Source organism: Nesoenas mayeri (genome assembly GCF_963082525.1).
Source record: "Nesoenas mayeri genome assembly, chromosome: 4".
NCBI lineage: Eukaryota > Metazoa > Chordata > Aves > Columbiformes > Columbidae > Nesoenas > Nesoenas mayeri.
In genome coordinates, this window is record NC_137540.1 from 2,694,094 (window position 1) to 2,717,818 (window position 23,725).

At 41.0% G+C, this 23,725-nt stretch overlaps 1 protein-coding gene across 1 annotated transcript; it reads left to right on the forward strand.

The window, feature by feature from the left end:
* Positions 1 to 534: 534 nt before the first annotated feature.
* On the forward strand, positions 535 to 22,525 carry LOC308039725 (melanopsin-like; the record flags this gene model as incomplete). The annotated part of the gene is made up of 11 exons (XM_080343328.1): positions 535 to 546; positions 1,425 to 1,463; positions 6,237 to 6,379; positions 7,984 to 8,117; positions 9,646 to 9,849; positions 10,777 to 10,948; positions 12,633 to 12,788; positions 13,514 to 13,621; positions 16,029 to 16,203; positions 19,247 to 19,396; positions 22,136 to 22,525. 11 exons carry the CDS (start codon positions 535 to 537, stop codon positions 22,523 to 22,525), a joined length of 1,683 nt encoding a protein of 560 aa, XP_080199454.1.
* Positions 22,526 to 23,725: the final 1,200 nt, after the last annotated feature.

Here is a 23,725-nt window from a genome sequence, read left to right on the forward strand (position 1 = left end):
ATTTCATTTTACTTACAACTTAAATCCTTCGCCCCTTCCGTGCGTAGAGGAATATTAAACAGAAACAAGCAGATATGACATGGGAATAATCCCCAGCTTAGAGCGATTAGACATTTCTTTGATCTAAACAGAAAATGAGCGCCACAGAGTTTATACCAATATCACAAATGTGCTGGAAGTTAACAGATTGGGAATGCGCACTTGCTGTATTCCCCACGTTCTTCCCCTAAAAGCATCTGTTGCCAGATGTTGTCAGGTGTAAGACATGGGAGCTGGTGGGGGCTCTGATCTGACAGCCTTTAGCAGCTTTCATGTTCCTGAATATACATGATGGAAATATGCAAAAGGCACCGAGAAGCTGGGGGATATTTCTTAAATTGTCCCCCACCCTACTGTGCATGACCGAAATTTCATGTTGAAATATGGAATATTTCAGATATTACCTTAGATGGGGAAGAATGTCTCTGATTTTCAGTTTATTTCCTGCAGCAGAAAAATCAGTTTGTTTGTAAATAGGGTAATGTAGTGCGTGAGATGCGTTACTCGGTAAAACTGCAGTTCTTTACACTCAGCTAGTAATTGAAATGTAGTTAATAGAGGAAATGTATTTCTACTGTTATCATTGTGCTTCCTTCATCATTCACCAAACTTCATCATGGGTGACAGAAGAAAAAAAATAGAGCAGGGAATCCAGCAGGAACCAAATGACCACATTAATGAAAAATATTAGCTATATGTGTTTTTTTAAGTACCATTAGAAATACTATATAGGATTAGTGTAAGTTATTAACATCTTGCCTTAACTGGTTTATTAGGATGTGTTTTCACCTCGTAATCACTCTTCGAAAAGCTGATGTTCAGCTGATCCTTAAAATAATCCTTAAAATAAATGCATGTTTCCATAGGATCTATTCAAAATGCAGGGCCCACTTTTCAAAGCAGTTTTCACACACAGATCTTCTGGTATTAGCTGAGCGGGTCTCCCCAAGAAGTAGAAGAGTGCAATGAAAAGGCTGATGCATAAAACTGGAGGTGGCTGGTGAAGGATTCATGCTGCGCTATCAACAGTAAGGAAGAATTATTATTATTAATTTTTTAAAAAAGAAAATATAAAAGTCTAGCTGTCCAGAAGCCAGAGTTCAAGCTCTTTGAAACCTTATGGTGGGACGTTATATCCACTGGCAGAGATCAGAATTTCAACATGTGGTGCCAATGTTTGTGGGAAGGCAAAGGAATTTCTTCATGTGCTCGTGTTAAAAGCAGCCTGGGATGGGTAAAAGGGACCAGGACAAGCTCCAGGAGCCCAAAGGAGGCAGCTCAGGTGAGGAGCCCACCTGATGCCAAAGGGGTCAGGGCCAGTGACTTCAGAGCACTCTCGCCACCGTGTGGCAAATGTAGAATAAACGGTTTATTTTTTCCTCCAGGTGAACTTTTATGTGATTATTGAGGAGCTACAGTTACCAGTAAGATGCTCAGAAGGAGAAAAATACCCTATGAAAATATGATGCAGAATGCATGCGAAGATAAAAACTGAAATATTTTCGGTAGTCCTGAAGACTGCAAAATTTCTTATACTGAAGAAAATAACTGATATAATGTTTTGACTACACATGCTTTTAGCATGCTCTAATGCTATAAAAAATATCACTTGAGATTCTTACTGCTTTATTGTTGTGCAGTGCTAACAGTCGTCCATGCCCTCCCAGACAAACAAATATGCACTGAACTGTAATAGTCCAGATAATGTTGATGCAGAATTAGCATTGATTAGCTTTGTTCAGCACGCTACATGCATGGCTCATGGGGTGCATTTGGGCATAGCATCTGATAATTCTGGTCAAGGGGACAATATGTTGATTGTCTCAGAGGTCATGTTAAGGAAATGTAGAGGAAAAACGTTGTGAAGACCTGCGCAATGCTGCCTGCCTCAATTAGACAAGTTACACCACTACTGGAACAGAAATACCCTCAGAAAACTCTGGTATTGTGCTTTAACACTTTCTGGTCTTGGAAAGAAAATGGGTTGCGTCAAGGTTTGAATATAGTAAATCAAATTAAGGCAGGGAAAAAAAGTGCTAGTTACGTGCCAGTGATTCTCCACAAGAACAGGGGAGCAATTAACACAGTGTTAAATACAAAACACATGGATTATTATTACCCCGGAAATATAAAAACCTGACTTTGCTTATGTTGTTGAATATCTGACTGATTTATTCTCATATTGAGAACCTGATCAGGTTTTGGTGGTTTTTCTCGTGGGTTTTTTTGAGATTTTTCCGTCTTCCAACCATGTGCCATTAGGACTGGGTTAATCTGTACTTTGTGGTGTTTAACGCAGCACTGTTAACCAGAAGAAGCAAAGTTGTTAGTGTTCTGTTCTGTTTTAATACCAAAGATATTAACAATATTTTCCATAAGTATTCATTTTAAATGCATCATATCTAAAAAAAAATACTTGGCTAGCTCTACCATAATTGCCACAGAGCAATGGTTTGCTGATTCTAGAGTTCATGCACACAAGATATTAATTAAGCCACCAGTTTTGTTGTTGTTTCAAACCAGATGGTGTTTCATACTGATATTACCTCTCACATGGATGGTCACCAAAGTTACAAAGAACTTGGCAAGTATTATCTGCTGACTTCTTCAGTTCAATGGACTGCTTCAAAAACATCTGTATACTTGCACACATGGATTGCTCCCAGCTCACCACACCTAACTATTGTTTGCTATTTTGCTTTAAAATTTCAAAGAATGACTGTATAGACTTCAGGGTTTTTTGTACACTAAAATCAGTCTTCTGCTTTGTGAATCCATGTGGTGGGTCAGCACAGGACGGCTGCTGCGCTGTTAATTCACTCCCTTGTTAGTGCACATTAATCCCCCATGTAAGCAAGGCCTTGCTTAAGCTCTTTTCAATGTAAATCATTTCTGCAACATGAGCTTGCATCACTGACCAAAACCAGAGCATAAGTAAAGCTTTAGATACTCTTACATCCACCTAATGCCAATCACACCATCATTTCTGAATTCAGCCCATTATTTTCAATGCCTACTCATTGGATGGGACTTTGCCTTGTCCTCCTTTTTTAGCCACAATTTTTTGTCTTCTGCATTGCAATCTTTATTAATCTCACCAGCTGGAAAGCAGAAACAGATGGCTCTAATCATTTGGAGGTTGTTTTATCACTAAAAATCAAATTACAAAAACTTTTATAGAATAAGTTGTTAAATTTTCCATCTTTGTTTTGGGAGAAATAGACCAAGCTTATTTTTGTATCTATTTTCTGGTTCCTTTGCCAGCTACTTGAGGGACAGATGTTAGTTGTTTATCTTCTGTTAGGTGACAGCATTTTGATGTTGTACTCACATGGCATGTAAGGGTAAGATCACATTGTAATTTAGGTGAGTTGTCAGGTCCAGCATCTCACAGAGTCAAAACACAAGTGATTGTAGCATTAATTTAGGAGGAGCCACATGAAGCGAGTGCAGGACAGGCAAGTACACCAGAAGTTGGTCCTGCTGCAGTTACTGGCATCTTCATGGACTGCTTCTTTATGTTTGTATTTTTGAGTGAAACCATCAGGTTGTTCTGGACAGTGTCTTTAAAATCTCCATTTAGGAAATGGATGTGTCTGCGGGTCCCAGGAGCGCAAACAGAGGGAAGCAAAGCCAGCCCAGGGAAAAATGGACAGGTGAACATGCCTCATGTGAGTCCATGAAAACTCACCACCCATTATACATTCAATATATTGGTTGAATAGAATGCAATGCCTGCCTTTATTATCTCTGTCTTATACAACATCATTAAAGAGAAGGAGCCAGGCTGTGACTTGTACAGAACAGGCTTTTCATTTTATATTACTTGGCTGTGATGATACTGACTACCTGCAAACAACATTTATCGACATAGACATGCTGAATCCAGCTGTTCATCACCATGGCAGCATGAAACAGCTGGAGCCAGGGCAGCATCTGGCAGCACGGCTTCTGACTTTGTAAGGGTTACAATTGCATCGTCAGGGCTTCCAGATTCACCCTTAATAACAAACAAATGAATAGCCTGAAGTATAACTTCGCAGTGTATTCCAGCAGTTAGAGGTGGTGTGAGATGGATACAAAATCCATGCACTGTTTAGTCTAAAAGGCAGGAAGCTTCCACTAGTATAAATTGATTTTTTCTGATTTGTAATAGTTGTGTCTTTTCATTCAAATCTCGAAGATGTTCTTACCACTATTAACATTGCAGCAAAAGTGTCTGCAGTATTTTCCAGACTCCTCAGAAGGAAGATCCCTTCTCGAAAGCCTGTGTAATCTAAACAACCCTCACTTTAGCTTCTCACTGAGATTGCAGGCTCTGCCCGATCCCCAGCGTTTATTGCCTTCCAAATTCCACTCCATAAGCATGAATAGTTTATATTTCATCCAGTATTGCCAGCAAGCTGTAATCCGAGTTTACAAATGCGTCTTGTGAGACATTTTTCAGCTTTTGACACAATCTACCATTCATAACTGAATAAATGAGACAAAACCATCCAAGTTGGCTTATCTTCAGCAGAGAGATAAGACAAGACACCTTTGGGTGTGAAATTCACAGCCCATTTCTCAAGTGACTTTCTGCAGAAGTGAGCTCCCATATGATGAAGTAAAGCATAATGCGTATGACTGGCAAGTACTACTTTGTCTGAATTACAACGTATATGTGATACTCCTCTATATAATAACCCTCTATATAGGAGTTAATCCTAATGGATAAACTGGAAAGGAAGGAGAAAAAGGATCATTTTCCCTTCTCACTGGTTTAGTGTCTCTGATATGCATTGCCAGCAATAAGGAAGGGTTTTGATTTAGTGCATGCACGCTGCTAAGAAGATGAGGTGCGAGTGACGGAGAGGAGTTTATCGCGGTTAATTTGCGTGGTTATGGTTCCGTGGTTCATTTGTGTGCCCTGAAAGCACAAGACCTCTCACACCTCCTTCAAGGGGTAAATGCTTCACAAGGTGACTTTTTTCTTGCTGTTTAACTGCTGGGAACAGCAGCGATGTCTCCCCGGTGCAGCCAGAACCAGCAGATGTTCCCTTTCATTTCTTTCTACTTTTATAGCGATGTTACCTTTGAAGTGTCACGCTGCTGGTCACCACTGTGTTATGGGCACAGTGTGTCAGACCACTGAGAAAGCTTGAAAGCAGCTCTCTGCTTTGAAGCCATAGCTTGTGTACCATTTACAACACCATTTCAGCCCCAAGAGCTTTGCTGTCACTGATGCTGCTTCAAGACCCACTGGTTTGCAGATGTTGAGGACGTGCTGTGCATCTGACCAAGTGCTCCCTGTCACCAAATGCAACCTGCTCAGTGGGATTGGATGATGCCCACAGCTGGAACTGTTGTCCAGGGAGGGAGCTATATTGTGTGCATTTCATAGGTGAGCAGGGAATAACAGGAGGCAGAAAGGAGAAGCAGCAGTATGGGCGGTCAGGAGCTAACAATAAAGAAAAGGCTGTTCTTGCCATTAGGTGGTGATAAATCTGAGTTTAAAAATAATGTAGAGTTATTGGGGTTTTATTCATGTGTTGCAGATAAAGGGCAATGAAAGTGTTGTCGAAACTATTTAATGTATTTGTACTTACACAGGCAATCTTCAGCAGAGAGATAAGACAAGACACCTTTGGGTGTGAAATGCCTCATTTCACACCTTTTCCATGGGGAATTCCCAGCTTTTGTGGCACTATAAGTCAGTGGATACGGAGTTTGGGAAGACCCAGGGGACTGAATGTTTGTAAGGGTGGGATTTGCTGTTGCTGCTCCTAATAAAACTGAATTACGATGGGCTATTCCCTGTGCAACTGCAATTTGTGTTGTCAGCTAACTCTGTGCCCCAAAGTTGCAGCAGTTACCTGGAGTGAGTTTTGTGCTAGCACATCTTTGGCTTTTTCACATCATCATTGTTACTTAATGCTCTTCCAGTTTGTTTTCCTCATCTTTTGTTGGTTGGTTGGTTAGTTGGTTGGGTTTTGTTTTTTGTTTAATATAAACCTGTACTGTTAAATAAGGTAATGAAGGCTACTTGAAGGAAACTTGATTACAAAGGACATGAAAAGAGCTCCAAGGTGTGCATTTGATTTACATGAACTGTGGAAGTGAGTCCTGTGCCTTCCTTCAACAGGCTGAGCATGTGTCCCCACATGATAAGTGTCCTGAATGGGCTGAGTTGTCCTTTTCCTCTGTTTTCCATTCAGGGTTTGAACATGGGCACCCAGCCCCACGCTCTGACCAAGGCAGAGATACCCGCCCATGTTCTTTACACCGTAGGAACATGCGTGCTCATTATCGGCTCCATTGGCATCATTGGAAACCTTCTAGTTCTCTACGCATTTTACAGGTAAGAGAAAATTCCTTTTACCTTTAAGCTGACTGGCCTCGAGGTTCACATGTGTCTGTGTGCAGATATTCCGCATTTGTTGCCTCTTGGATTAAATCTCCAAGCAAAGGCTGATAGCAACAAATGGGGGGAAGGCAACACCTCCCACCCACACACACCTTGACATCATTGATAACCTCAGTGTAAACTCCTCATGTTTTAAGCAACCAAAGAAAATGAGAAAATAAATACCTTGTTCTGTAAATAATTCCATTTGAAAGCTTAAAGAAGAGTTTAATACTTTTAATGATGGGAACCACACCTCCTTGTTGCAGACTTCTGCACTCACCCTGTAGAATTTGCAGAAATACTTGACAAATGCTGGTGCTCTTCCCAGCTGCCCAGATGTGCTGGAAGGACCAGGAAAGCGATGCGCTGCATGAAGTGAGCTCATGCCACCAGTGTATTCCCTGCTTCAGGCACATCACAGGATTTCTGACAGTTTGTGTGTTCTCTTGGCTTCTGACAGTGTAATATCTCATGAAAAAACGTAAATAGTCGCCTTCTGTCCTACACCATAGTGCTGGATTTCCATATCTTTCTTGCTCACTGCTTGCTGTCATTGTGGTGATGCAGATGGGGCTTGCACTGCTGGAAACACCAATGGGGTTATGAACCAGGTGTTAGTTTCCTATTCTCAAATGTTAAAGATGAATTAATTAGCTTTGTTATTTTAAACATCTGGCTTTAAACATGAGATAGAGGAGAAACTGAATTCCCTGCAACTGTAGATGCCTTTGTGATTTTTGAAACACAATGCAAGCTCTCCATTTTTCTTGAGATTTGTTTGTTTTCGTTGCTGTGATAAGAGCATTAAATTGTCGATGCAGGAATATCTCTGTTCCAAGTCACTTCTTTTTCTTTTATACATGCCTGACACCATCCTGGATCCAAACTCTAGCTATCAAAGCTCTTTACTTCACCATGTAGCCAGTACAGGCTACTAGTACTAGTTCTAGGGGCTACTAATTCAGTGTTACACCTTCTCAGTATACCTGTCAAAAATGCCAGTTTTAAAGTAGATTTGGGTGAGCTGAACCCACAAAGTAATTGAACTTTTGTAGTGGGACATAATATCTGATCAGAGCAACTAGGGTATATTCCAGCAAATAACCCCTAGTAAAAGTGATTCTTTATCATGTTGCCAATATCTTCATTCCTCTTAGAGCCAAGTGTGATCTTGAATACCAGCTGAAAAGTTTCCTAGGAGGTTACAACTCCAAATATCCCTAATAAGTCAGACTATGTGAGGTGGTGAGATGTGGGGAAAAAAACCTGGAAGTGATGTTTGGTTCTTTTTGGATAAATTTTGCTTGCAGACCGGCTGCTGCATTCACACTCCTTGTTGTGGTGTTTAATGGTACCTGTTGATCTGCAGCTGAGTATTTTTGAGCTCTCTATGAGATGTATACGAACTGCAGTAATTGACTTAGGAGTGGCAATTGATTGACTGTAGGTAACCACTGATTACAAGCTGGGTAATGTTTGTTTATGGTAGGAAGTTATTAAGTCACTTGATTGTTCACTTTATCTATTTAAAACCATGTGTATTTCCTGTTTTTAAGCAACAAGAAGCTGAGGACACCCCAAAACTACTTTATAATGAATTTGGCCATGAGTGACTTCTTGATGTCGGCTTCTCAGGCACCCATGTGCTTTGTGAACAGCTTGCACGGAGAGTGGATACTTGGAGATATAGGTACTTTTCAACGCCAATTCATACCTCACCAGTTCTACACTGTCTGCAGCCTATTTTGGCCATATCAGTCCTGGCTCGTGCTGTGGTGACAGCAGTGCAAGACTTTTGGGTGAGAACCCAGGTTCTTGACGTTACCAGTCAATACGATGGCACGTTTTGTGTTACAGCTTTAATTCTTCCATCTTATTTATTTTGGAAAGAAAGCAGGCAACATCAAAACGTAATCATGTTACATTTTAGCTTGTGAGGCCAGATGCTATGGCTGAAGACAGGTAGAAAAATTTTATTAAGTCGTAAATACTTTTTGTCTGTATTAGTTTAAGAGGGAGTTAGTATTCTTATTTAGAAATGTATGTTGATATCCATTAGCCTGTTTCTAGCAATCTCACATTTAATTAGGAAATGTATATAATGATAATCAGCTGAGGACTCTGCAAATTTAAGCTCATTTCTTTCCAATGGCTAGTAGAAAGAAAAGGTGATGCGTGCCCAAATTATAGCTGAAACGTGGGCAGATTCCTCAGCAGGCTTGATGCTCTGCTTGGTACTGCTTACCAAATCATTGCACAAAAATTTACACCAAGTAGTGGTTGCATATTGGTAGACGGTGCCCAGAGACAGTGTATTATTTATTAGCATGGAAAGGGCTCTTCTTTAGTTTGAGGATGTTCTTAGTCTTGCTCATCCCCTTAGGTAAAATCAGTATAAACTATCACACTGCCACAAATAAAGAAATTTAGTTGGGTTGAGTGGGATTTGGTCTTTAATTACAGGTTATTTATAAATCCTTGAGAAGAAGTTCGCTCTAAGGTTGAATCCGGTATTTCAACTACCTCCCATTCCTGATGGGCTCTTGTTTATAACCACATATGGTGATGCAAGATCTCAGAAAATGAATGACCATTCAACACAGGTTTCTGAATCAAATTAGAGACAACATAACTACAAATTTTCATCTGCTAGTGCAATGTTTGAATGCAAAGAAGGGAGGGAAAAGAAGCCTGTTTCATGTAAAACCTAAGGTTTTTTTTAAAGTACTGCTATTAAATATGAGAGCTGCAGCTATGCTTTACAGCTGGCCTTTCAGCCATCAAATTTAAACTGCTTCTGCTTTTTTTTCATTTTTAAAACCACATAAACCAAAGTCATTTTTCAGAACGTCCATTTGTCATGAGCAGACAGATGTTTGCTGCAGCCTGGTAAGATCAATATATTGGGCAACAGTCCAGGAAAATGTAACTTTAATTAGATTGGATTTTCTTTGAGGCAGTTTTCCATTGATAAAAGGTTCCCAGCTGAGGCTGCAGCGGAGAGTAGATCCTGTTAAATATATGCATTTGTGTTTTATTAATATTTGTGTTTCTTCTAATAAAAACTCGAGAATTATTACATTGTGAGGCCAAGAAAATTCTTTAAATGGGAAAGAAATCCTGAGCTGGGAAAACTGGGCAGTTTAACTTGTCTGGCTCTGAGTGAAAACACACGTCTGTTTTAAGAAAATCCCTGACGTTGACTTTTTCTCCTTCAGGCTGTGACTTGTACGCTTTCTGTGGGGCACTCTTTGGAATAACCTCAATGATGACTTTATTGGCTATTTCTGTGGATCGCTACCTTGTGATCACCATGCCCCTGCGATCTATCCAGTGGACGTCCAAGAAGCGCACGATGCAGATCATCGCTGCCGTCTGGCTGTACTCGCTGGGCTGGAGCGTGGCTCCGCTCTTCGGGTGGAGTATGTTGTCTGCTCTCTATCTCTTCCCATGTTCCCTATGTAGGCTGCTTTTGCCTTGCTTAGGGTATGAAAAAATGAGCTCTTTGATGAGTTCTCAGGTGGATGCTGAGCCACCACCTGATGGTTTGTTGTCGTACCATCTATCTTTAACTATTACAGTGCAGATAACCTCCTTCTCCCTATGCTCAAGTTGTACTCAGAATCATACAATAATTTCATTTGGAAGAGACCTTCAGGATCATTGAGCCCAACCATAACATAACCTAACTCTAGCACTAAACCGTGTCCCTAAGAACCTTGTCTAAATGCCTTTTAAACCCCTTCAGGGATGGTGACTCCACCACTTCCCTGGGCAGCCTGTTCTAGTGCTACACAACCCTTTCTGTGAAGAAATGTTTCCTAATATCCAATCTGAACCTCCCCTGGTGCAACCTGAGGCCATTTCCTCTTGGCCTGTTACTTGTTACTTGGGAGAAGAGACCAAGACCCTCCATACTCCAACCTCCTTTCAGGCAGTTCGGAGATCAGAAGGTCTCCCCTTAGCTCCTGTTCTCCAGGCTGAATCCCCCAGTTTCCTCAACTGCTCCCATCACACTTGTGCTCCAGCCCCTCACCAGCTTCATCACCTTCTCTGCACTTTTTCTAGTGCCTCAATGTCCTTCTTATGATGAGAGGCCCAAAACTGAACACAGTACTTGAGCAGAACAAGTTGCAGATGGAGTATTAGGCGTATCAGAGATCCTGGCAGTCAGGATGTCCTTCCTACGTGTGTACTTGCATTCTCAGACCGCACATGTAATATGGCTAGCATAGCTCTTGAAGACTAGCTATACAGTGCAGGGTTTATTTTAAGTGTTCAGTTGTTGGATCAACAAATGTGCGAGCTTCGGGTGCATGTTTGAATAACGTATTCCATGTATTTCATAGGTTCCTATGTGCCCGAGGGCTTGATGATATCCTGTACGTGGGACTACGTAACCTACTCCCCTGCAAACAGAAGTTACACCATGATTTTATGTTGCTGTGTGTTTTTTATTCCTCTTATAATAATATTCCATTGTTATTTATTTATGTTCCTGGCCATAAGACGCACTGGCAGGTAAGAAACGTAGCTGAAATAAATAAATCTCCCTTTTCTTGTATTAGAAGATTTTCTGCAGAAAAATCTGACTAAAACATTAATTTGAATAGAAATTGGAAATAAAGTGGCAGATCATTAACAGCTGTAACTGGAGAAATATTTTGGCCAATCTAAAACCTAGAATGGATGTATGTATTCTGAAGTAGGGACAGAAGTCCCTACTTATCCTAGAGTGTGGTAATAAATAGAACATGAGATAATTTGATAGTTCAGACTACTTGTATTTCAGATTTGCAACACAAGGAACACAGTCCTTGTGCGTTCCAGCAGTTTTCAGCCCCGAGGGATGATAAATAGCACGTAGCAATGGAAGCATCATCTGCTTTTGAGCTGCTCTGTAAACTTAACAGTCCTTATATTTTTTGACAGTTTTATTTAAGGCAGGCATCCCAGAAAACCTTGTAGTTCACTCAGACATCAGGCACAATATCTGGCTATGCTTGTTAGGAGACTTTTTTGGTTTTTTCTCCAAATTCTTGGTCTGTATTTGAAATAACAAATCAGCAGGGTGTTAGCTGTGCAAAGTAACCTCATTCTGTCAGCTACATTTCTCCTAATGAGCACATGACTTATCTTTGGTCTGACCCAACACCAGCTGGAGCTGCGAGTCCTTCCCGCTGCTCTCAGTGTCACCAGCTCCTATGGCTTTTCTCTATATGCAGGCACTTGTTCAAGTTATTTGGCTTCACAAAGCTAAATTCTGTTTTTACAAGCATGTTTAGCCATGTGCCTAAATCAAAGTTCTTACTGAGCTCTATTCTTGGTCTTGGTTCTTACTGTGCACTGTGTATGTGTGTTTCATACCAAGCAAAATGATGGTGTCCTGTACACCTGTGAAGCACAGTGGCCACAAGATTTTTTGTGCCTTTTGCTCACTAATAAACTCACTTTACAGGTATGTTCCAGTGCACTAGGAAGCAGTTTGTTCCCCTGCTGGCTGCTAATTATTGCCTTCAGCATGAAACGTAGCTTCATTTAACAACACTGATATGTAAAAATGTTTATTTCTATGCTAAACTACATAATGCTAAACCACATAAAATCAGGTTTAATGAAGTGTGGGGTGTTTGCATGATATCAAGAGAGACACTTTTTAGCAAAAAATATTAGTACTGCCTGTTGTACTCACCCTTGAAAATACTCTTCTATGAGTAAACCTGCAGGGAAGTCAAAATGTCCCTGTAAGTGTTTGGGGTCAGGTTCCTCAGGGTGTTCCAGCACATGTTACCCTGGGAGCAGGAATTTCCTCAAGCTGTTCCTCCCTTGAAAAGGAAAAACCATATGATTTGATTTTGCGTCCAGCTCTGCCTTTGCTTGCTCCACCTCTGAGAGCAACAAGGGGCAGGGGACGCTCATTTCTTCACCTTCCCAACCCAAAACCTTCCTCCTCTTGGCATGAGGACACAATAGTCCTGTTCTGTACTCCCAGGGGTTCTTCTGGCTCAGTCCCACAGGCAGATGAAGCTCAAGCAAAGTGTCTGGGACCATTTACTACATTAATTACCTCCTAGAGTTTTTAAATGTCAGAGGACAAAAGAACAGCTAGAGCTTCATTTTGCATGTTGCTGACAATGCATTAGGGATGTTGCACCTCACTTTTCCACCCTGCTGCTGATGTATCTGTATTTTTTTCCCCTCACAGAGACGTTCAGAAACTGGGCTCCTGCAGCCGGAAATCCTACCTCTCTCAGTCCATGAAGAATGAATGGAAACTGGCCAAAATTGCTTTTGTGGTCATCGTTGTGTTTGTCTTGTCCTGGTCTCCATATGCTTGTGTCACCTTGATTGCCTGGGCAGGGTAAGGGAATATGTAACCCAAAGAGCATGGCTTATTCTGCAATATAGACACAAGTATTGTTGTCACCCAGAAGAAACAGATCTCCCTTTTGAAAGGCTTTTAAATGGTTGTTACACTAGAAGTGATGTTACTTGCTTTACTATATCCTTGTGAATAAAGACAGGAAAGGGATTATTTGTTCATATATTTTAAAACTATTATAGCTTTTAATCTGCATTTTTGGTACATTTTCCTCTCCCCCATGAAAATATCTTTATATGAATTGGAGGAGTTACCTCTTTTCTCTTCTAATACCTGTTTTCTGAAGAAGCTTCTTCCATCCAGCACAGATGTTGCTGCTGAAAGGTTTTTCAGTTCAATTTTATTTTCTTTTTCATCTCCATTCCCTTTTCCCAGGTGGTCACAATGGGGTTGTTATGTTTGGTTGGTTTGGTTTTGCCTAGTGTAGAAACAGGGAAGGTGATTCTTTGTGTTCCTGGTCATTTTCCAATAGAAAACTAATTGCTTGTGTGTCTTTCATCTTCTTCAAAAGAATGAAACCAAGTGCACATTGTCAACTGCAAGCCTTTCATCAGAGCACAGAATGCATTGGAATGAATTAATGTTCCAGGGGTATTTCTTATCAGGAGACCACAGCACAAAACCAGTCAAAGAGATTAATATGTTTTAATAATTTAATATTAAGCCATGGCACAGCTGTGTGTGATATTTTTGCTTTGTTTCAGTCGAGGTAACACCCTAACACCATATTCCAAATCCGTGCCAGCAGTTATTGCCAAAGCTTCTGCAGTCTACAACCCCATCATCTACGCAATAATTCACCCAAGATACAGGTACAGTAAACATATAGGTATGTGTATAAATATGCATGCAAATGTGGTTTTTACAGTGAACGAACTGCCCCCATTCCCTCAGCTTCACTCCAAGTGTAATGTGAACAAGCTGATGGTCATTGGGAGAAGATCTGTAAAAAGCAAACAGAGTTTTCATAGAAGTTCTATGAGAGTTATAGGAAGCCAGTAGTCCAGCCAGAGCTGCCTGCAGATGAGAAATATTTCCAAATATACTGAAAATATTGCTTTTTTATTAGCAGGCTCACTAATTTGGTCAACAAGTACTTGCCTTCAAAAAATAAAGCAGACATTTCTGCAATACTTGACTTCATGGAAAGAAGGTCCAGTTTTTATATTTGTTTCATTTAGTTGTTCCAGGTAAAAGCTTTTCCATTTTTTACCTTTTTCAAAAATACCAGCTTTGACTTAAAACAAATACATTTTTACATTATATTAATGTGGGTCACTGTGCAAAATTTGATATTGATCACTTCTCTGAAACATATCCCTTTTTTTTTTTTTGCAGACCTGAAATATTTCTAAACCTATGCCTTCATAAGCACATTCTTCTACATTTGCATTCTACTTATTATTACAGATAACAATTGCTGTATACTTTAAAACAGAAGTCTGTGCTGACCCTACACAATTTCATTAACAAATACTCAGATACAATTCAGTCTCAATAGTTAACTCATGGTTAGTCAACATTCCTTTAATTTCTTTCTCAATTTCCTCACAGCTAGTGAATGAGTTTCTGAGCTGAAAGGTATTAATTCTGCTTTTTATCCAGGCCCTCTGACTGCAGTAGGGTATGGGATAGAGAGTATAAAGATAATTTGTTCCCACAGAGTAGGTTATTACAAAGGTAACTATGTATTATAAAAAAGGATTTCCACACTGTCTCTCCAATGGGCAATCTACAAGATCAGGTGAATAGAATGATAATTTAATACACCATAAAAGACACTCCTCCAAAGAATCAGAAACCTTTCCCTTCACAGAAGAAGGTGTAGCAGAACTGTTATTCAGAATATCTCTAGATTTTTCTGCCATTCTTTTGAAACATACCTACCACAAAGGGATGGGTTGCTTTGGTGAAACTGTGATAAATGTATTAACTCCACTAGGTGGCAGGGTTAGTCGTTGGTACGAGGTTTGTCTTGCCCACGAAGACGAAAAACTGCTAGGTTGCATAGCCTGAAATTTAGGATTTTGGAACTGGAAAGAAAGTTCATGGTTTTGAATGTCTGAGGCGTGAAGGTGTGGCCGTCAGAGCAGTTAAAGCTTCTCAGAAGGCTGGTGGAAATATACACAGAAATTACAAAAACTTATATTTTGTTTCAAAATGCCTGCTATTGTAACTAATACCATGTTGCAACCTCCAAAAATCTGAGTCCATCTTATTCTTTTAAGGTTGTAGAGGATTTTGGTTTATAAGAGAATGTCTACTCTCTGATGGCTTGCAGAAGTTCAATGAGAAGTTCTGCATGGCTGGCTGACACATTATGAACCAAATATTTGTTTTTATGACCCAAAGCTGTTGTGCTCAGTGTTTCCTTACATTATTTTTGTGAGGTGAGTGTTTTCAAAGCAGATACTATACAGTGAACTGCTTCAATACTTTTCCAGGTAAGCCTGTATTAAGAAAAAGGCCGGAGTCTACAGCAGGATTTCAGAGACTCTCTTAAAGTGTGGGGCTTGCTTTCATGCTTCCTAATTTATATTTCTAGACATATCAACAAGAGAAGTGTTTGTGCAGTTGTTCTGAAGACATTTTATAGACTTGGGATTCATCCAGTCAGGAGAAGAAGTAACATTGTGTCCCTTGTGATGAATCAAGCACACGAGTTTAAAACTGAAAAAGCAGATGGACTATGCCAAGTCAGCTGGTGAAAATATGTTGACAGGACCCATTTTGCCTGAAGAATGAATAATGAATGCATATGTAAAGATCAGGGTTTCTGGATAATTTCCAAATCTAATAATTCACTCTATGCCTTCAAAGTAATTCATGCAATGATGAATGAATGTTTTGCTCTGTCCAGGTCCAAGACTTCGTACAGGGAAGACCTTCATGCCAGCTAAACTGAAAGTTTTCTGGGCTAACTTTGTGATGAAATCAGAAGCAATCATGCTCTTGAAGATATTTTCAATTCTTGCTACTTATCCATGCAGCTCTTCCATGCACGTTTTGGTTTGAGGCCCAGAAGCCATCTGCTATTTTCCTTTCAGCCTGTCGAGTAATTTCCACTAGAAATGCCATGCTGGTTCCGTGGAGTTTTTGAGGCCTCCTTAGTCCAAACAGAAGCTGTGCTGAGGTCATGGAAAGAGGTGGTACTTTCACCATATGATTTTCAAAGCCATGTCATCAATGTGTTCTTTTTTTTCTTCCATTTTCCTTCAGAAAAACCATCCACAATGCTGTTCCCTGCTTAAGGTTCCTTATACGAATATCGAAGAATGACCTCCTGAGAGGCTCCATAAATGAATCCTCGTTTAGGACGTCTCTCTCTAGCCATCACTCTCTTGCTGGCAGGACCAAGAGCACTTGTGTTTCATCCATTTGCACTGGAGAAGCTGTAAGTCTTGTCTCGTTTCCATGACGGAAAGTGAGTGTAATGTTTCTCTAACTCCCAAGATAAGTGACTCTATAAATACATATTCAAAATTAGAGAATGGAAAAGAGAGGGAGGTAGCTCAATTATTTTGGGTCATGTGAGGTCATTTCTGCAAAGCCCTCCTGGGAGTTCATGCATAATGATTTCTAATCAGAAAAAGCATCCAGGCCAGCACATCTTCATGGTTCAGGTGCTTCGTGGAACCATGGTTGTTCAGGTTAAGTCTTTAATGTGAATTAAAAACAACCATTGTCAGGCACTGAAGTTTTTCTCGAAGAATGGAAATTATTCTGTTCAGATAACAGCACAAGGGAGGTGTCCGAACTCTTTCATGGCAGATAGCCAGTAAAACAAACACACCTGAGCAAAAAATGCACTGTTCACTGGGAAACCGAGAAATCCCAGTCAATGCTAGCACTGTGCCCAAGGTGCTGACAAGAAATTCAGGCCTTCTGGCTGTAAAATTAAGAGGCAGATCAAAACAAACAACAACAAAAGAAACACTTTAAGTGCCTGAGTCCTAATGAAACAAAATCTATCCCATTACAAAATACAGGTTACTTTGCAGTCCATGCTGCTGCCTGTGTTGTGCATTAAGCTCTACATCAGGTAGACTTCCAGTTAAAATGAATAATTGTGTGTTACTGGGCAGGCTCAGCTGTCCAGCCTGTGAAACTGTGAACTGTTTGGGGACAAGGATCCTCTTCCACTTTGTGACTGCATGTCACGTATCCCAGCAGCATTCCAAACTATCACTAAACAGCCTACAGGTTATTGTATTACAGAGAAGTAATAATGGTGATAATTAAAGACCATCAAATCACTTAAATGGGGTGCATTTTGTCATTTAAAATCAGTAGGTGATTAAATACCATGCAATGGACAAGCTGCTTTTCAGGAGAGACCTAGTCTAGAAGTGCCAAGCCTTTTCTTTAGTGTTTCATAAAATATATCTACCATAAAATTTCCTTTAAACTAAAACGATAAATAGAGGAGGGAAAGGCCTCTCTTAGCCTGGGTAAAGTCTTTTTTTAGCTCAGATTTGAGCTCGAGTGAGTTTGAAGTGTGTGATGGGACTCTTGTGGAGTGTGACACTACTGTACACACCACATGGCATAAGGATCCCTAAATTTACTTGCTGAGGCTTTCATAGTCTTCAGGGCATGGAGAGCATTTTCATGTTTATCTGGTTGCTGCTGTATTAGGGCAAAAGACCATAATGAGATAGAAAAAAAAAAACCCTTTGAAATTTAGATATGAAATTTAACATTTGTCTTGGCTCTTGAATAAATAAATAAGTAAATAAATATTTCTGTTGCAATGTAAATGAAAATGAGAGAACCTATTCTGCCAATTCAATTCCTTTCACAGACCACTGATTACACAATGATGCATGAGAGTATCAACTGTGACGATTTCATGAACTCTAAAATATCCAGACCATCCTTGCAGAATGAGGTTAGTATATGTAACATGTCAGCATTCTATCATGAAAAAAAGAGTGTATTTTTGGGGTTGCTTAACAGCTTGAGCAAACAGAGCACCCACATGTCCCTGTATCCCCTGTGAGATCATGTGGGCTGCTTTTCTGTTTACACTTGTGGTTGTAGATCACACATGTAGTGACACAGAAATGCCTTGACATAGTTTAAAACAGGAAGGCTCTTAATTTACTTATTTCCAAATTTTTTTGCCCCTTTTACTTTTAAATTTTTGTTGATTCAAAGTTTATTCTTAAATTCTCTCCCCACTAATCCTTTACTTGATAGCAATTTAGGTAACTTCTGCTGAATGGCTCGTCCCAATCCAAGAAGCGTTCTGTTTGTCACTGTTGGTCACTGCTTGGTCGTGGTTCATTGTGTTTGGTTGGGGTTGCTGTTTAAAGACAGCAGTACCGTGCTGTGCCGAGTTGACATGGCCAAAGGTGATTGTTCTTGAGGCAACTGGCAGCTCAGTGCAGCTGTAGAGATTTCAGATGAAACAGCAGCTGCTGAAATAAAAGCCAAGCTCAATGACTCTCACATGACAGCAGCACCAAGTGAAATTTTGGAATGCTCCAATAACGTATTGACAGGCAGGAATGGCACAGCGACACTATAAAAGACGCAGCTGTTGCAACCAACACGTTCATCTGTTATGTACATGTTAGTGTAAGGAGCCAACATATTCATGAGTCACATAAAGTTGTATTTACAGTATGATTCTACAAGGGAGGAGAAATAAACAGGTGGCACTACATAGATGTACGAGCAAGGTGACACAGTGGAATTATGCACTAGCTTCCGACTTGTGGAGAGCACGTCTATCCGTATCTAAAAGTTGGTATGGAAAATAGTGAAATGATCTCATCATTGATACTCAATCAAAAAGTCATCACAAAGTTAAGTTTGATGGATGGCTCCTGCCCAAGCTTGTAAATGGAATGGCATGGTTGCAATGTCACGATTGTTCTCCATTGCTGGCACTCTCTTGGAAAATTATTGCAGAACCTACTCAATGCCTCCCATCCACTGGCGATGGTTCAGAGAAGCAACGAGTTCATGGGGCTTGAGGAGACCTGGGTGTTCTGGACATCCAGCTGGGATGGCTAGAAATGTGGTTTTGGACCTGTGCATGTCCGCGGTTTTGTACCAGCTGATGGTCACGCAGAATGCCATAAGCCATATTAGATTGGTGGTACTTGATCCCATTTTTAGATTCAGGCAGTATGTACCTATAAGCATTGCACAAACAATAAGATTTTAAAAGGGTCAAAAGCATCCTGGTAAAGAAAGATTAAATATTTTTCTCATTATTTCAAAGATTTTTTTGCTTTAGAAAAATAGATAGGAGTAAGCGACAAGATTAAAAATCAAGCCTCTCCCCAAGGGAGTTTTAAGGGTGAGACCTGTGTTAGAAAAGCTTTAGTTTTCTGTAATTGTGCTTGTTTTCTGCTAGAGTTTGAGAAATTTTGGAATTGGGTAAAGTATGTAACTGTGTGAAATCCTTCATAATTTGTGATTAGACCTGGAGTGATGTAGAGCTTGACCCCGTAGAGCCAGCTCATAAGAAGCTGCAGCCCCGCCGAAGTCATTCTTTCTCAGCAAGTGTGAGACAGGAGAAGAGAGATCTGCTCCCAAAAACCTGCAGCTGTGACGCAGCAACCACAGAAAAGGTAAGAAAAAATGTTTCTCTAGGCACTCTCCATTTTACTGTTAATCTTGCTACACTATGTCATCTCTGGAATAATAATTCAGCCTTTATACCAATCTCTTTTATCTGCAGGCTTTTTTTATACTGATTCCAATGTCCTCTTTAGCCCTGCTGTTATTTCTTTCACAGTATCACAGTATCACAGTATGTTCTGGATTGGAAGGGACCTCAAAAGATCATCTAGTCCAATCCCCCTGCTGGAGCAGGAACGCCTAAGTGAGGTTGCACAGGAACATGTCCAGGTGGGTCTTGAATGTCTCCAGAGAAGGAGACTCCACAACCCCCCTGGGCAGCCTGTTCCAGTGCTCTGTCACCCTTACTGAGAAGAAGTTTCTTCTCAAATTTAAGTGGAACCTCTTGTGTTCCAGCTTGATCCCATTGCCCCTTGTCCTATCATTGTTTGCCAACGAGAAGAGCCTGGCTCCATCCTCATGGCACTCATCTTTTATATATTTATAAACATTAATAAGGTCACCCCTAAGTCTCCTCTTCTCCAAACTAAAGAGACCCAGCTCCCTCAGCCTTTCCTCATAAGGGAGGTGCTCCACTCCCTTAATCATCTTGGTTGCCCTACGCTGGACCCTCTCCAGCAGTTCCTTGTCCTTCTTGAACTGAGGGGCCCAGAACTGGACACAATATTCCAGATGGGGTCTCACCAGGGCAGAGTAGAGGGGAAGGAGGACCTCTCTTGATCTACTAACCACCCCCCTTCTAATACATCCCAGGATGCCATTGGCCTTCCTGGCCACAAGGGCACAGTGCTGGCTCATGGTCATCCTGTTGTCCACCAGGATCCCCAGGTCCCTTTCCCCTACACTGCTCTCTAATATGTAATTTCCCAACCGATACTGGAACCTGGGGTTGTTCCTGCCCAGATGCAGGACTCTACACTTTTCCTTGTTAAATTTCATTAGGTTATTCCCCGCCCAAATCTCCAGCCTGTCTAGGTCTCGCTGGATGGCAGCACAGCCTTCTGGCGTGTCAGCCACTCCTCCCAGCTTAGTGTCATCAGCAAACTTGCTGATAGTACACTCTATTCCCTCGTCTAAGTCGTTAATGAATATATTGAATAATACTGGCCCCAGTACTGACCCCTGAGGTACTCCACTAGATACTGGTCTCCAACTAGACTTCGCACCATTGACTACCACTCTCTGGCTTCTCTCCTTAAGCCAGTTTGTAACCCACCTCACTTTCTTTGTGACTCATGTCAGTAGTGCCTTATTAACTTTTTTTCACTGATACGTTGCCTATTTTTGGAAAGCCAGCATCAGTTCATAGCTCTAAAGCTGCATTAAAACACAGTCAGTAGCATCAAATGTAAGAAGTTTACTTCTGTGCCTCTTTGCATGTTTATCTATCCCAACTCCAGTTCCTCCCATCCTGACCCTCATGTCTACATTCTGGTAGTCTCCTGTTATTACAAAGTCAGGGCTGCAATATAGACTTTGACATGATAGAAGCCACCTTTTTTTCCTCTTTTCAGCGTACATTAAAATGTTTTATTTTCGTTGAGGAGGAAGACAAGAAAGAAACTCCCATTTCTCCCTAAGGGTGGGAGAGTCTGGCAGCTGCCACCCTTCCCTCACTGAAAGAGGAGATGGTGAGTGCTCAGTGCATCCATGACGCTCATTGCCCAAACCGCTGAGGTTTGGTGTCATGAGCTTGAGGAGCACCCCAAGGAACCGCTGAGGATGGGACCAGCTGGTCATCCATGAGTCAGCTTCTGCCAGAACCATATCACCCGTTTCAAAACAAATATTTGTATGGGCGGCACGATATCGAGCATATATCAGTGCTGCATTTTCAAGAAAAGAAAGGGCTTGCAAACCCCCACTTGTGGCTGGACTGGGTAGCACCCACTTTTTGATGGACACACCTTTTCATGGGGTTTACTTTAGTTTAAGTAACCAAACACCCACACCTTGGGCACCCAGAGCCTCTGGTTCTGTCTCCTGTGCTCTTGTTCAGCTCTGAGGCTGATTGTCTAGAGCCAACATATTTTAAAGCAGAAGCTGTTCTGGAAATTTCCAGCCATCCAATGACCCAGTTCCTGCATGTATCTGCTCTGTCTTCTTCCATGTGTTTCCTTAAGGTGAAGTCCTGATAAATGCTGGTCTTTTCCTGTAGCTGTTGTGAATGGTATTGATGGAAAAAATATGGTTTCAAATGTGGTTACAGGCAACATGGACTCAAATCTACCACCCACCTCTGCTGCCCTCCATCAATAGTCCAGTGTATCCAAAGTTGTAGAAAGTGGCAAAGGCTGTACCAAGAGTCATTTGGTGACACCATGATAGTGATTGTCACAAGGATCGTGAAACTTTAGGCAAATAACAAATACAGTGTGCTTGAGTCTCATCTGAGATTTTTTCCATGAGAGAAGTACAATTATCAAGTATCTTGACCCGTTAAAAATGGAGAAATATGTTTTTAACATAAAATAATAAATCAGATATGGGAATGGCTTTTCTTTTCTTAATCTCTGCTGATATTTGAACATGTCTTGTTTTGCTTCGTTTAACATCCTGCTTTCCAAGCTGGAGATGTCAACACATCACAATTTCACCTCTTTCTAGTCAATGATTCAAGCGTTTTAGAATAAATGACTGGTGACTCAAATAGTGGTAATGAATTTCAAATACTCGTTTCCATAGTCATATGCTGTATGACAACGCTAAAGATTTTGTCTCTGCTCTAGGTCTCATTCTCCTCCAGCTATCTGGAGAAGGTGCTTGGGCGGGCGGTCCTACACAGTCCCCCTGCAACACTCGTAACCAGCTCCCTAAAAGCAGCTTCTCTACCTGTTGGTTTGAACAGCAGCAGCATCAGCAGAGGAGGCGACACAGACACTTCAGAGATAGCAAGTCAAGAAAGTCAAGTTAACGGAGTCCTGGGCTCTATCATTAGCAATACTGTCCCTCGCATCATCATCATTCCTACCTCAGAGACCAACCTGTTTCGAGAGGAACTAGAAGAGGAAGAGACTCAGTTGTTCCACTTCCCTGACAAAAAGGGCAATCTGCTGGACTTGGAAGGGCTTAGCTCATCTGTAGAGTTTCTTGAAGCTGTTGAGAAATTTCTGTCATGAGTTTGTCAAAAGAAAAATTTCCACTAATTATTTTCTTGGCATTTTCTCCACTTAATTATACCAAATAACCGAAGCCTTGTAGGTTAGATCATCAGACTTTTTGTATGTTTATATGGTAGTCGCTAGGCAGCCTTCAGATTTATCTTTGTCCGGACCAGCTCAGGCGTGGAACCAGGCTTTAATTCAGATTGTGCTGCAGGAAACCAGTAGTGGAAGATCTGGCAGCGTGACCAAGTGGCATCGGTCAAGCTGGCCGCCTGTCTTGCTGAGCCCGGATTTGTAGCCACAGGTGGAGGTGCCAGCAGAAGAAAAAGTGACCAAGCAAGAGCAGGGGCAACTCCCGAATGTTCCTCCTACCTGTACATGAAACAGCATTCCTGATATGGCAGCTCTCTTCTGGACAGTGATGGGAAGTGCCACAAGACCACAGCTTCTGGCAGCAATGCAGATGGCTAGATGATCTGGACTATCTTTTAATCATATTCTTTTCAGCATTGGCGTTGTTTTGTTTTTTGAAAAAATAGGCAGCTTGCTAAATGTAAGTAAACAAACTGATGGTGTAACTGGGAAGTGACTGCTTGCTTTTAAAGTTTAGCGCTAGAAGTCTGGATTTTACCTCAGCTTTAGCACACCCACCTGAATGTCAAAATGCAAGGTGCTATATGCTAAAACATACACTACTACTTGTAGAAGCATTTAGAGCCCCTTCAGAGTTCTAGTATTGATTAAATATGTATGATCCTAATGAGTCTGTGATTAAAAGGGTGAATGTTCACAGCTGGCTTGACAAGTCAGTGATAGAGCCTTGGCTGTTGTATATCACTTGTCTCTTCTGAGCATATTCTCCTCTACTTCTATAAAAAAGCCCAGCAGATGTCGTCTTCTACAGGTCACTTACCAGAGGCAGGTAAAACATCATCTTAGGGAGAAAACTCCACAGTACTGTGGCGTTTGATACAGGGTCTGCAGTCACATCGTTATCTGTGGCTATCGATTGTGCTTATTTTATCTCTGCATATAACAGTGCAAATGTTTGGTCCAGTGAGTCTAGCAGTACTCAGGCATCCAACAAGAGAGGGGGAGTTTATGTTCATAGTCTTGGTTTATTCCCTTGACTGTATCCAAGATTGTGCAGAGAGCACTGAGAGCATTTCCAAGTTCTGTGCATGTACTGGCTTGTCTTGAGAAGCAATTTCTCTT